The following is a 15,200-nucleotide window of genomic DNA, read 5'->3' on the forward strand; positions in this document are numbered from 1 at the left end:
GTAATTTGGCTTCATGTTTGATGGACTTTTATCTTTTTATGTGCACTGTATTGAGCACTTATTTCTTGATAAATGAGGAATACATTCATCTCACTTGTTCATTTAACTGTAAATTCCAATTATCTCAGCGTTATTTTTTTTTCTTTGAAGAAAAAGGTTATCTAGGTGAAAATCTATTGGGTTTTTACTAAATACCACAGTAAAAACAGCATTGTATCATTAACAGAATGCACAACCAAAATTAATGCAACTCAACAAAATCTCTCCCTTTTTTCCTCTTCTCATCACACACCCTGCTCTAAAGGCTGCGTAAGAAGGTTCAAGTGCTGTCAAGTAAGTATAGAAGAAGGGAGAGGAAAACAGTGGTGGAACCTTAGAAAAACCTGCTTCAGGATTGTTGAACACAACTGGTTTGAGACTTTCATTGTCTTTATGATTCTCCTCAGTAGTGGAGCTCTGGTAAGTAAAACATGAAGAGAATGTTTCCATTTTGTCAGAAAACTCCTTAGAATTGTCTCTTCTAACACTGTTTTAACTTAACACAACTCCATGTCTTCAAATTATAGAACTAAATTTTATTTGGGCTTTGGGAAAAATAGCAAAAAGAGTCTCTTCTCAACAATATGTAGAAAAAAGAACAGACATAAGTAATTAGAGAGAGCCTAATTCTATAACTGGGAGTGGCAGTGATATGGCTCAGGCAGAGAAACAGCATGTGAAGAAGAGAACATACTAAACTTTCTTATTTGAGTGCGCTCTCTTCTTTCATGCTGTTCACTGATGTAGCTCAGGGGAAAGGACTGTCACTGTTGAAGTGTTTGGCACTATAATGGCATAAACAGTTCAAAACACCAGGGCTGGTATGGATCTTCCGAGCTGGTTTCCGGGCCAGCCCTGCTCTTCAGATACCATATAAACAAGTTATTTCTTTGGGTCCAGATTTCAGACCTGAGACGTGATCTGGCTGGAAGAAGGGGCGGCTCACACTTGGTGGTGATAAGGAAGGCGTTTACTCAGGCCAAGGCTCAGGGTGCCAGAGTGCCGGAGTCTGTTTGGGGTTATTACCTGCCCCTAAGGACAGGGGCGTTACTTTTGGAAATGAGGGGGAGTGGCTTAGGTACAGGGGCATTGACATGGCTATTTTGGGGCAAAAGGGGTGTGGGGAACTGAAACTGGGCGGAGTCACCTAGCTTTGCCAGGTTACTCCAAGACTAGGGTGTGTCAATAGATAAGATACAATAGAAGATACAGTGGGCTGGGAGAGGCTATTGAGAGGGTAACAACGGGTGTTTGGGAAAGGGGAGTGGAGGTAGGGATGAACTATTACAGAAACTCAATAACAAAAACCATACAGAACTTTGAAAACTCAAAATGCACTGCAACAGGCTGACTTATGTAGCCTCATAAATGCTGTGTGCTAGAACAGCAAAACAAGCTAAGACAGTGTGGGTTTTTTTTTATTCCTTTCTAAGAATAAGAATTTATTATTTAGACTTAAAATTCAGCTTCCACTGACTAATGTAGACTGAAGGGACATCTGCAAAAACATGAATTTGCTCTAACAGGCATGCAAGAGCAGAATAAAGGCAAGACAGCCATAAAAATAACAAATCTATACCAATAAATGAAATAAAACCCTAACAATAAAATTTTTTTTTTCAAAAATACAAATAATGATGAAGAATAAAGAAATTGTAGATTAATTTTTCAATTAAAGTGAGCCTGTATATACACACTGAGGTCAAGTCTCTTAGGCAAGCTATTTGCTGTAAGATAATGCAGAGTATATCTAGCATCTACCCTGATAGATTTAATTACCCTTTGGCTAATTACTTAACTTCCTACAAAATAAAAAACTGGTATTTCAAAATTATATTATAAGCTCATTAGACTCCTCCCAACACTTTAAAATACTGTCAATACTGTTAGCAGTTTATGATAATACCTATCATTAGTTTCAGCTACATCTCTAAGAATTGCTCTGCTTTCGTTTGGTCTAATATCAACACAACCATCAGAAAAACTTTTATGCAATACCATGTGACATGTTCCCTGTCATTTAAATTCCTCCAAATAACAAAAAAGATCAAGTTTACGCTACTGAATTTTGGTTCATACAACTAAGTGGAGAAAATCTTCAGTGACAAGAATTTAAATGGGAAAAGTAGTGGAAGGAGATCTGAAAAAGGTGAATTTCTATTACTGTATTTAGAGGAAGTTTGAGACAAGATCCCGTGGTGTTAGTACTTTGCTTGTGAGGCTAAGGTGTGTCATCCAGAGAACCTTTATTTTGTGAAAACGTTTCAAAGACCATGGATTAGCCCAAGCCTCTGGAGATGTCAGACTCTGCTCTCCCTTTAAAGACTTCTGTGACAGTGAAAAGGGCTCTTGGTATCTACCAGCACCGTATCCCGTATTCACCCCCAGGCCATGGTCCTGACAAATCTCAGTGTCATCACCGCCAGGAAAAGTGGCAGCAGGGCAGGATGTGAGCTGACAGCACAGCTCTCCCCAGGGCGCTCAGGCAGGGAGCAGACACATTCCCACTGCCAGGAGCGCTGCTTCCTCAGCCTCTGGCATCACCCCTCCTGTACAAATGAAATTACATGTCCTGACTTCCCTGTTTTCAGTGAATACATGATTGTCGGGTACCATAGTGCCTGATGCAAGTAACCAGAATTACACAGATCTTAGCTTGATGTCCAGTATACAAACCCTAATCATGTGAAATGACAGATGTCAAGTGGTTCAAAAGCAGGCTGAGTAAAAATGGATGTTAGTATCAAAATTATCCAAATCTTAGCAAGCTAGCAGATTATTTCAGTTCTTTCAGCCTGATAAAATCAGTCAGTCTCCATAAGAAATAATAGCATAATTGAAATTTAAAAGCAATTACAGGAAAAAAAGATTTGAAGAATTTATGAAAAGCAGGAGCTATTTTTTTTCAATTGCCTAAAAATGAGAACACAGTAAGTGTAAATAACATAGCAAGGAGCTCAGAAATCTTATGTATCTCAAAAAATGTGACTAACAAAGCGGGTGATTTTTTAGGTAGATAATTTTTTAAGAAAGGAAGAACTTATTTTAAGACTTATAACTTAATTTTATCAGGAAGCCAGAGGACTTAAAAACAAAAGGTAGATCATATTGTCATTGTTCTGAAAATTTTACAGCTATGGCCTCATATTTCAAAGTTGGGTCTACCTACCTACAAGCCAAATTATCTCAGTAGAATTCAGTTCAGGCACAACACTTGGCAGAAGCAATTCTATTTGTCACTATGGAATATGATCTGAGAAGAATAATTCACTATCAGCAATAAATAAATACATTTAAAAATATCTCTGACCAGTAGAGTGGTTGCTGTTTAATATCTGCTTCTTCTTCCTGTGAGCTGAAAAATATATTTCCATAGGGAAAAAACAGGTGCATATTGAATTATCAGAAAAAGAAGCATTAGATAGAAATAACACACCCTTGCCTTTTCTTGAAGATTATTTCCCATTTTTGTTGCCTTTTTTGGTTTGTTGTATTACAACCTGAAGCATGAGCAGTAATAAAAAATAACATATCTTTCAATGTTTATACTCACAGGCTTTTGAAGACATATATATTGAACAACGTAAAACTATCAAGACCATGCTGGAATATGCTGACAAGGTCTTCACTTACATCTTCATTCTGGAAATGCTGCTGAAGTGGGTGGCCTATGGCTACCAAACATATTTTACTAATGCCTGGTGCTGGCTGGACTTCCTGATTGTTGATGTATGTAGTGCATTTCTTAGGGTGACACTTTTATATTTGTCTGATAATTTTTAGACTTACTTTCTCTACAGCCACAATATCTATTAATGCCAACTAGTTTACTTTTCAATTTAAAAAGCAAGGTAGCTGGAAAAATTCCATATTTCTCTGTCTTTCACTTTATGCTTGCAGCATTTCCTTGCTATGTTAAGAAAGACTGGAAGCTCACCTGCTGAACAGAAGGACCTGGCCTGGTAGCCCCCAGCAGTTAGGGGGTTTATCCCAATACTGCTGTTCAAAGAGGTCCTGCTGCCCTGCATTCTGGCCTGGGCTGCTCACTCCCACCTTCAGACCCACCATTCTTCCTGCTGTGGTCTAGGTTGAATCCAGCATTTAGATGGGTGTCTGATCCACCAGACATCAGACAACCATCTGAATCAAAACTCCTCTGGCAAGAAAATCTCAGCATATGGATAAATTAGGGCTCCACAAGGAAAGCAAGATGTATCTCTAGCACTGGTAGTGTGGTTTAATTAATATTGAAGTCCAATAAATACTACTGACCTTGAAGTCTTCACAGGCATGTTTGAAATCTTTGCTGCAAGGGTTATCTCATAGTTTTAGCTGTACGGTACTGTGCTGTGAAATAGGAGAGAACATTTCTTGATGCATTGATAATTATGGAGCATTTAAGACTATCCCAAGTATACCCCCTGGGAAAAAGGCCTCCAGTATGCAGGAATGTGTATTGTTTCTGCAGTTCACTAATTTCTGTGGGTGACCCTCAAATACTATGTTTTTGAGAGTTACGACAGTAATTTCTGGTAAAGCATATACAAGAGTATTAAACAAGCTCAGTTTCAAAGTTAAGATTCTTTTTGTCCTGATTTCAATGGCTTAGGAATGTAGACTGAATAGACAAAAAGAGAACTTTATAAGAATTTATTGTCCCAAAGTTTTGCCAAAAATCCAACACTTTCTCAGCGTGTTCCCATCATACAAGGGCTAATCAGAGCATCAGAGCAATTAATTTTCTTCACGTGTTTTGTTTTGTTTGTTTGTTTTTAAATGAGTGTTTAAAACATTTTTGATTTGTGTACATTGTGGTTTAAATATACCTAGGATTCAACTTCACATATAGAGCTACAGATAACCATGTTTCATACAAAGAAAGTACCCCCTCTTGGAAAACACTTTGCTCTTTATTATTGAAATTCTCAGAATGGGTACCTAAGTGGCACCTACAAAAAAAATCTTGAACAAGCATGCAAGCAGAAGCAGCTGTTCATTTTCTAAACTAATTTTCTCTAATATTTGACCTTATTTAAATTTTAATACCCCAAAAAGCCATCTTGTAAATGTGAAAATGTGAATACATCATTGTGTGAATGTATAGTGACATATTCAAGTGTCTGAATTAGTTCATGATAAATCCTGGATTCACACACATGGATATTTTTTTAAATTTTTCGTTAGATTATGGCAGCATGAAAGTTTTCAGTGATACGATGAATGTGCTGGAAAAAGAAATTTAGGTTTTAAAAGAACCAAATTTTGTGGTTGCTAGAGCTGCTGAAAAGTTCAGAAAATCTATTAACTTTTAAAAGCTAAAAATTTCACATATATATAATGCTTGTTTTTAAATATGAGCACAGTCCTAGAGTTCTTTTTACCTGATACATTGTTCTTTATAATGGAAGAGTACATGAGAACATTATGCTATTTTTGGCCCAATAAATAATTAAGGTATAAAAGCAGCATAATGAGGGAACATTTAGGGGAAATGGGAAACAAACAGAAGGTAATATTTTGGACAAGAGCCACAGCAAATATGGAGAATGTGGCATTTCTCACTGAGATAATATAGGGACATGGAATATTTAAAGACCTGTCAAATTCTTCCACCTATGGAATTGTTCTTCTAAGGTCTTAGAAACAGCATAGTCCAGGTTAATGTCATCTTGTACAGCACATAATTTCAGCACTCAGGCAAAAGGATTAGTCAGTATAACTGCCTATAGGCAAATTAATCCTTTTTACCAGAGTTTTAACCAATTTTCAGAGGAGCAATGTTGTTCTGTGACCTGTGTGTAGTTCAACACAAATTTCAATGACTTCCCTTTCAGTTGTGAGCATTAAAATGACATTATCAACCACAATTATTGATCCCAACAGTATTGTAAAACACAAAAAAAAGACCAATACCTACATTGGTAAAAAGGAGAGATTAATTTAATTCAGTTTTTGTGGTTTTAAATGTCCTCAGATCAGTAGCAAAGGATGAAATTCAGAAGTTCTAATGTTTCCAGATATTAGTTATCTTATGATATTTTTGTTTGTTTGTTTACATATTCTTCTTTCATATTGCTTCATTCTTCTTTCTGTTTTTTTTTCTTTCTTTTTTTTTTTTTTTACCTGAAAGACTCCCTATTCCTGAAGAAAGTGATCCAAAATTAGAATCTTCTAACGAAGTGTATATCTCACACCTATGGTATGTAAAGGAAAATGTACAATATAATAATTTTTACTTTCCTGTTTTCGTATAGGTCTCTTTGGTTAGCTTAACAGCAAATGCATTGGGTTACTCTGAACTTGGTGCCATTAAGTCCCTTAGGACACTAAGAGCTTTGAGACCTCTAAGAGCTTTGTCACGATTTGAAGGCATGAGGGTAAGACAACATGAAAGTGTCTGAAACTATGCATGCATAGAAAGAATACATGCATGCACAACAAGGAATGACAAGTCCATGCAGAAAGGCTGCACTATCTTTTTATCGCATATATTTTACTAACAGATAAGCAAAAAGCTTCATCCATTCACCTAAATCCATATGCAGTATCACATAGAACTTTCATTAAGGTTACTTTACTTTCTAGCCAATCTCAGGAGTTTTTCATATGAGTCTTTGAAATTGCCAACTATGAACTCTCTTAACAGTCTTAATAATAAATAAAATGTAACAAAATTGTATTAATTTCTTTACTGATAAACATATCCCAATATTTATACAAGAATCAAATTTAGCACTAGTTAACAAAGATATTTTCTCCTAGAAACTGAACTCCTTCATTTTTCTTTATATTTTATAAACCTCCTTTAATCTAACCCCACTGAATTTCATCAGATGATACTACAGATATATTCATATCCGCTAGTGGTTTAAATCTATTTCTGAGTTTGGCTGACTTAAAAAGCAAATCAAATTATTTGTTTCCTCTATTAAGTTATTCTATTTGTAAGGTAAATGCTTCTTTTATTTCAACTAATCTCTAATCAATATTCAATACAATGTATAGAAGGTTATTTCTTGCTACTCTGAGTAATTTAGAGGCCCTGCTTACTATCCATCTCACTCAAAAAGGCATTTTGACTTATTTTTTCATTTGTTTATACCTTCTGTTCCTCAAAGCCACTGAATACAAACTAACTCTATATGCATGTCAATGAAATATGCTTTAAGATAATGCTTTTTCCACTGTCATGGAAACAGAAGAGGAAACAATGCAAAATCTTTAGAAAAAAAATCTAAGATTTATGAAGTCAAGCAAAGGCTTTGAATTCTTTTCCTGAAATTGTATTCAGCAGACTACCTATCTCCACTTCAGAATGCAACAGAAAATACATTGCTAACCAATCATTACTGAATTAATAAATTTCAGCTTCATGCAGCAAATTGACTTTTAACATTTTTCTCCTTATATGAAACTCATGAAGTGATATTCAGCAGGGTAAGAGCTGGTCAAGAACTACAGAATATGTAACTATTTGATTTAGCCATTTTCTCTTTGTCTTTCTTTGTACATACTCTTCATGAACATTCAGATAAATGTATGTGGTTTTGTGCAGAGGACTGTTGGGAAACTGCCGTCAGCTTTACGTTTTTAATGATGTTCTGGTCAGCTGCAGGAGGACTGGAAGACCAGTACAGATATTATGCAGGGAGGAAAAAAAATGAAGCTCTTAAAATGATATAGGAAGAAAAGGTCTTTTCTAGAAAAATGTCAAAATTGTTTGCAAAATGTTTTATTCAATTTTTCTGTATCTTTACATGATTGCCTTAGTAAATTTTCCAGTTATAAGATTTAGGATATTCATGCATAAAGAAGCTGTTATTAAGGTACCTGTTATTTGAAGTCTATTTACTGCTTTCCCCTATCGCTTGCTGAATAACTATGAAACTCTGCCAGAAGCCCAAACATAACGATAGAATTTCAGCTACACAACATGAATAATTCATGAGCAATTTACTGGTTAGGAATCACAGACAAGCTTGGAAAAGCAAATAGACTTCAGCTCTATCCTCCAATATTAATGACAGACAATGAAGTACCTGATTCCAGTCACTCAGCAGATTTGACTGGCCATATATCCAGAGGCCTTAGAGTTACTAATCGCACTTCTGAAATAGTGGGGTTTTTTCCAAAGCACTTGGCAAGTATTCAAAACAGCTCACTGACAGTTGTTGGCATTACTTTATGAATGACTCACGAACAGTAAAAAGATTCAAATAATAAATAATTGACCAGCTCATAAGACTATAGTCGAATTGAAGTCTTCTCAGAAATCGAGTTAATTTCATAATACATAAAAAGAAATTATTTTTTTCTCTCTGCAGAAAGTAAAAATAAAGCAGCGCTCTTGGCTTTCTTATGTTGCCCAAACCTACACTGAGCTGTGATAAAAAAGAGTTTTTATTCAGGATGTATTTAAATTTTAATGTTTGCCCATGTTCAGAATTGTGAAAAATTGGCACCAAAAATGTAAAATATCTCACGTATTCCACAAGAGGCTGTGGATATAAAAAGCCTTGCATCATTTTGTAAAACAATTTGCCAAGTACTCAACTACTTTAATTCAATCAATGTTTTTCTTAGGTAAGTTTTTCATTCTGGTGAATTGCAAGAATGCAGCATTTTACACAGCCATGTGTAAATGACTATTCTGTTATGTCTAAATATGAAACACACTTCAGATAATAAGTTACATTCTTAGAAATCTTCAGTTATACTCTTTAGTTACAAGTTAATTTTATAATTATGCTGTTTCATAATTCTATTTCCAAAGAGAATATAAAATATAGGAATCACTTGCACCAAAACAGGATTCACGAGATCCACAGCCTGTGCTTGCCTTTAGCACAGAAGTGAATTTTTGCCATATTAAAGGCATTTAGAATATCTCCTAGTATACTGAATTCTGAGAAATTTTAATGCTTTCTATATTGAATCTCAAAACCAACTCCACCCAGATGCTGGAAGGCAAAGTAAAGGATTGCTTTAATTTAATTTAAATTTCTGTCTTAGGGTTTATATTCTCATCTCAACTAGTGTATGTACTAAGCAGAAGTAGCTGCAAAATGAGATTTGAATATACCCATTGCTTTTTGTTTAGCTTTTTAGTACTTGCAGTATAATGCTTTTGCGCTAGTTCTGAATTGGTATGCTACTTGAAAATGTAGAATACTGAGTACATTTGCTTTGCTGAGTTAGATAATTAAGTGACAATAAAGCATGCATTTGTGTCTAACTTCACAAAATAAAGCATGTCATGCCGTGCTTGATTTATTAGAGAAATAGTAGAAGGCAGCAAACAATCTGAAATCCACTTGCACTTTCAGTTTTGCATGCCTTATGCATATTTCTGGCTGATGGCTTTAAACATTTACTGTATTTCAAATTTCCAGTCCAATTTCATAACTTTTAAAACTAAATTAGAGTATTTGATGTCTTAAATCTCCTCTAAATTTCAAAGGCTATTCCTTCGATTCCCTTACCAGGAAGTGGCAATGAGGCATTTTCAAGAGTACTCAAAACGTCATTAGTATTAAAGAAACATTTCTCATATAATTGAGTTATAAAACATAGCATCAAGTGTCTGTCATTACAGATTCACAACTAACAACAGGCTATATATTTCTATTTCATATAGAATATGTTTCAGCTTGGATAGGGTGGACCAGTGGTTCCTCCCCTTATCTGTGTTGTAGGTACAGTATTTCCCTCTTTTCTACCCTTAATGACTACAGTCTGACTAATCACTACATTGCATATTAAAGGCTAGCAGGAGAGACAACTTCATTTGCAAATTCCAGTACCAGTAAAAGCAGATTCTATATATTCACCCTCCACTGCTTCTCAATTGCTTTAAATCTTTGGAAATCATTCTTTAAAATTTTGATGTTAAAGAAAAAAATATGAAAATGAGCAAATGAGTATTTTTATTTAGAGTTTCTGGAATTATTTTTTGCAGGAGAAAGGTACCTCAGCTATTTTAAGATTTTTAGTTGTTTTTTAAACTGAGATAAAAATTTGAATCTGGCTTTTATATTGTTTTGGAAAGATCTATGCTGTACCCTGTTACTCAATTTATAACCAATGTATTCAAAATAACCTGAAGAAAGTTTTGAACATTACTGTTAATACATTAAACACACTCCAGAATACTGTGATCTGAATAGTCACAATTACAGATATATATATAATTGCACTTTAAAATTTTTGCGTCATTTAAAACGTCCTATAAGTTACATTGAGTGAATCACTCCAAGTGTATTAGAATGATTATAACATATAAAATACTTTCTTGTAATTTGAATTCAGTTTTCTTTGGCCTGTGTTAAAAACTAGTTTTCTTTTTTTTTTAAATAAAATGTCAGTTAGAGTGTTATCTTTCTTGGGGTTTAAAAATGTCCGGCAGGAGACATATCAGTGATATAAAAATTTCACATTCACAAGAATCATTAGTAAAATCCACTGTCTTAGATCTACAACCTTTGCAAGCACAAACTGCAGGAGGGTATCACTAGTGCAGGGGGTTTTATAGCTTCAGTATAAATGGTGTATTAGTATCAACCATGTTCAATGTCAATTCACTATCTTATCTCACAGTTAAGGATTATGTATTCACTCTCAGGAAAATGAGTGGTTATTTTCTGAAATTTTTCTTTAAAAATAGAGGAATATATTTAGTTGATCTAAACATCATGCACTCGGAAGGATTTTTTGAGGACTGTGATCTTATTTGTTACCTTGGAGTTTTAAGGCAAGTTTATTAGATGTTTTGTGTCTCCTGAAAGGCAATTCAAAAATCTATAAACTTCAAAATCTCTCTATATAGATGTTCATAAATCATACAGGAAATATCTTAGTATTTTTGAGACTGTAATTCTACAATAGGAAGAGAACTTCTGAAGAGTTACCTTATATAATTGAAACTCATACAATTCTTTTCCAGTTTTGTATTTGTTGTATCTTACAGAAAACCCTTACTGTTAGGAGCAAAATTTAAATAATTTAAATGGGATATATAATATAGTTTGCATTTTAATTGAAAATATTACAGGGCATGTAAAAGTTGATAACATTTCATTAATGCAACAAGGTGGGGAAGAAGTTGGAGTTTTTTACTGCATTCAGTGAAATACAAAGATACTATTCCCACATCAAGTAACTGCTCTGTTTTCATGCTTATGTCTCTACAATATTTACCAGGTCTTCTCAAACAAATAGAGCCCTGTCATTTTTTGCTTGGCATATAATTATTTTAATTTATAATACATTATGTAAAATTATGTCTTTTCTTCTATATTGTCTTCAAAAGTTCTTTGCATACTTGATTTCTGGTGAGAAACAGAATCAGGCTGCTCTAGAACCTCATCTGTTAAATCCAACAGTGTGGCTTGCTTTTAATATACTGTTGCGTGATTAACAAATGCTTGTGTTGCTATTTAAACACATTAAATTTCCTTACTAAAGCTAGAACAGAACCACAAAATCACCTAGTTGAACCTCTCTGCTAACAATTGTGGCATTCTGAGATACAAAATCACCACACAATAGTATGAAATTTCTCCAGCACCAAGTTATAAGAATAGTTTGTGCATTGTTGGAGAAAGTATTTTGCTTTCTTAGAAGACAAAATTCACTATCATTCTCCAGCATTCTCCAGTCAGGTGCACTTGTACAGTAACAGTTAAAGAAAAGTAGAAAATACAGCAATTGTCTTGTTCAGGGGGTGATTTTCTTATCCTCTGAGACCTTTTATCTCTTACTTCAGCTTTATTTGTTCATTACTGTTCAAATTAAGGTTTACTTCTAACTCCTTGACAGGTCTCTTTGGTTCTTTCCACTTGTCTGCCTTTGCATACTCTAAGTCCAACTTTTATACAGTCACTGCTTTAAATTATACTTTTCTAATAATCTCCACTGTATATTCCCAAGGGCAATCTTCCTTTTACTCCAAAAATTGAATACATTGTCATAAATATTTTTTTTCAATTGGCTCACATGAGGTACTTCTCATGCCTAACACTGACAAAATGCATTCATTGTTTCTGGAAACAACCTTTTTTGCTTTTTAAAACAATTGATTTAAATAATAGTATAGTCACATGATAATAATTTACTTCTACGAACTTTTTATTTACTCATCTTTTAGTGATTGTGACTTAAAGATAAACATTAGTTTGCTAAAATAAGGGGAGGTTTATTTTTTCAAATAAAAAATAAAAGTTATATTTTCTTATAAGCTTTCTAAACATTTTTGTAAATGTTATTTAATTCTGACCTTATATAATCAGATCATGTAATTAAAAATAATATATATATGCACACACATAGAATTAGGGCAAACTGTGCAGCAAAAGTGGAAAATAGGTTTTTTTTACCACACACCTATTAATGGCAAAATCCATTAATTACCTGTAGTTTGGGTTGGAAGATAGGTAAGACACAAAGCCAGACTCTTCTCAGATGTGCAAAATGGCAACAAGACAACAGCTTTAAGTTGGGTTAAGGGAAATTCTTATTTGATAGAAGGGGTTTTAGAGAGGTTTGTGGTTTAATTTTTTTCATTTGGGTGATGGGGGTGTTTGATTTTTCATTTTGGTGGGGTTTTTTGTTTGGGTTGGGTTTTTTTTGTTGTTGTTGTTGTTGGTTTTTGTTTGTTTGTTGTTTTGGTCAGGTAAATACTGGAACAATAGAATGGAGTTAATGGATTATAGGTCATAAATCCACATCAACATGGTGCATGGTGTACCACTCTGACTTCTATTTGTGGGACAAACTTAAGAAAATTAGTTTCTTGCAGGAAATCCATTAAGATAAAATAGGAGTAATTAATTGAAAACGAAAAAGTTTTAATTACTTAGATTATTCTACATTTTTAGCTTCCTAGAATCTAAAAATTCACGTAGTTCTTCCCTAACCATTATTTGGATCATGTCAATTAGGTTGCCCTTTCTCTCACATGTATACCTCATTTTCATTTCCTGTTGCCTCTACAGGCAGTTCATATCTAATCACCAAGCATATGCAGTATGCTTCTTCCCAGGGTACCATTCCAAGGTGTTCAATGACAAAATTTGTAGTTATAAGGTAAATAATTATTGCAATATCTCTTTCAATTCCTTCTCGTTCTTCCTTTCCTGTTCTGTTCTCATCTGCTAGACTGCAATAACACATATGTTTATTACCTGATATAAACATTGATAAAGTGGGATAAATGTTCATTATTAGCTGTCGGTAAAATTCCTATCTACAGTATTGCTGTGGCAATGTACATATATTTTATCATTTCAATATAAAGAACTTTAATCCTTAGATAGCCATTGTGTGAACCAACGGGCAACCAGGAGGACCAGCAAAGCATGGCTCAAACACAAAGAGTAAATTTATTTCATAACCTTGCCAGCAATGCTGGGAGCCAGAGACACACGGGGACATAGGACCTCTCAGAGTCACTTCATCCTCATGGGGACAGGAGGGCCCACAGCCTGCCCCAATATATGAAAGGGCTTTGTGCATGCACAGCTTATCACAAGGCTGGGCTTTTATCATATCTCTCTGTCTCCCAGCAGGAGGCTCAAGAATGTCTGTGAGAGTGTATTATGCCTACACAGGAATTTTACTTCTCAAAACAGGCAGAAGATAAACAACACTAGACATAATAAATTGAATTTTCCCACACTGACATGCTTAGTATTCCCAGCTGCAAGTTCACTTTGAGAGAAACTATTCCCTCCTCACCAAATCTTCCAGTTTTAACCTTTCCCTCCCAAGAGCCATATTCAATCCAACCCCATGTATCCACTCAGAGGAGACAGGGTATCTTACGTGGGAATATTTTTCCTGTACTGCATCACCAGTTATCTTCCTTCATGGGCACCTCCAAACCTCACACTAAGCAACTGTGGCCAAGATCCCAGAGCCTCTGCTGAGGGTCACTCTGAATCCACTGGGCCATGTTTTTATTCTATCTGCTGGCCCTCAGGTCCACTTCCTCCATTACTTTTGTGACAAACATTTTCAACTGACTTAGCTGCTCCTAAATTAGGCCCCATAACCATTTCTTCCAATCCCATTGACTTTCTACTATGTTATGACTTGTAGAAGAGGCTCCTCTAACTTCAGAGAAAGGCAGTTTCCATCAATTTAACAGTACCAGGGAGAGCAGAAAGCCATTATTACAGCATCAGCTCTTTTTTGATTAAGGGGTGGGCTTTCTTCATGGTCTGCCTCAGATGCTCTTTTGATCCCATGCCTGGGATAGTTACTGTATGTTTACATACAGTTATTACGTCCTTTCCCCCCTTGCCTCTTCCACAGTTTAATAGAGAATATACTTGTCTGTTACTTGATACCCACTTGGTCAAGTCAGCGTGGTTTCAGAGTCTTCTAGACTTCCTTGTGTGTTGTCCTCCAGGTCCTTCTCTATGACACGTGGTAAATGCAGATCCCATCATCACCTGTGCCTACATCTATGTCCATTCATGGCATACCTCCTGCCACTCCAGCACTCTTACCTATGTGCTGCACCAAGAATCTAAAGCTGTGTCTACTTGCTCACTTCTCCATCTTTCAATGCAAATGTTCTCTTTGGCAGTTCTTTGGGAACTTTTCCTATTTAAGCATAAAATTGTGAAGTTGATGCCTTTCAAGTGGAGATAAATGAAGTACTTTTTAATTTTGAGTAGAAAGAATGTTCCACACATGGTCCTATAATCTCCCTTTCCAACCCGAAGATGATAACTTCCTCCTCATTTGCACCAGGAACAGAGTTTGGAACTTCTTCACAGAACCTGCAAAAGTTATGGGAAAAGTGGATAAAGATTACTAAAAAGTTTTCCTTGTTTGCTAATAGATTTAAGGAGGCCCTGATTACTATTACTCAGCTGCAATTTAGGAATTCCTAGAAAGTCCCTGTCAGATAAGGTGCCAAGATTTCCTCCTGGCAACTAAAATAGATTTATATCTCATTACGAGTTCAGCTATGTCTCCCACAGCAGGGCTTAATCTAGTAAAGCTTCCTAATATTCTGTTTATGCAGCAGGGATATGCTGGTGTTTTCTACAATCCTCGTTCTATACATATGAACAGTTCTGACAGCAAAACTGATTTTTTGTCCAGTTTTTGCTGTTTTCTTTGGAAAGATTTTCAAAAGAAAATACAAACAG

General features: G+C 35.1%; 1 protein-coding gene across 1 annotated transcript in view; it reads left to right on the forward strand.

The window, feature by feature from the left end:
- LOC310911318 (sodium channel protein type 1 subunit alpha-like) overlaps positions 1-15,200 on the forward strand; it is a 185,273-nt gene that overhangs the window by 155,187 nt on the left and 14,886 nt on the right. Inside the window, 3 exon segments of the mRNA XM_083864723.1 lie at positions 305-459; positions 3,595-3,768; positions 6,294-6,416. Of these exon segments, the coding sequence (XP_083720849.1) occupies positions 305-459; positions 3,595-3,768; positions 6,294-6,416 (452 nt within the window).

This window comes from Zosterops lateralis (assembly GCF_965231275.1).
Source record: "Zosterops lateralis genome assembly, chromosome: 7".
Taxonomy (NCBI): Eukaryota; Metazoa; Chordata; class Aves; order Passeriformes; family Zosteropidae; genus Zosterops; species Zosterops lateralis.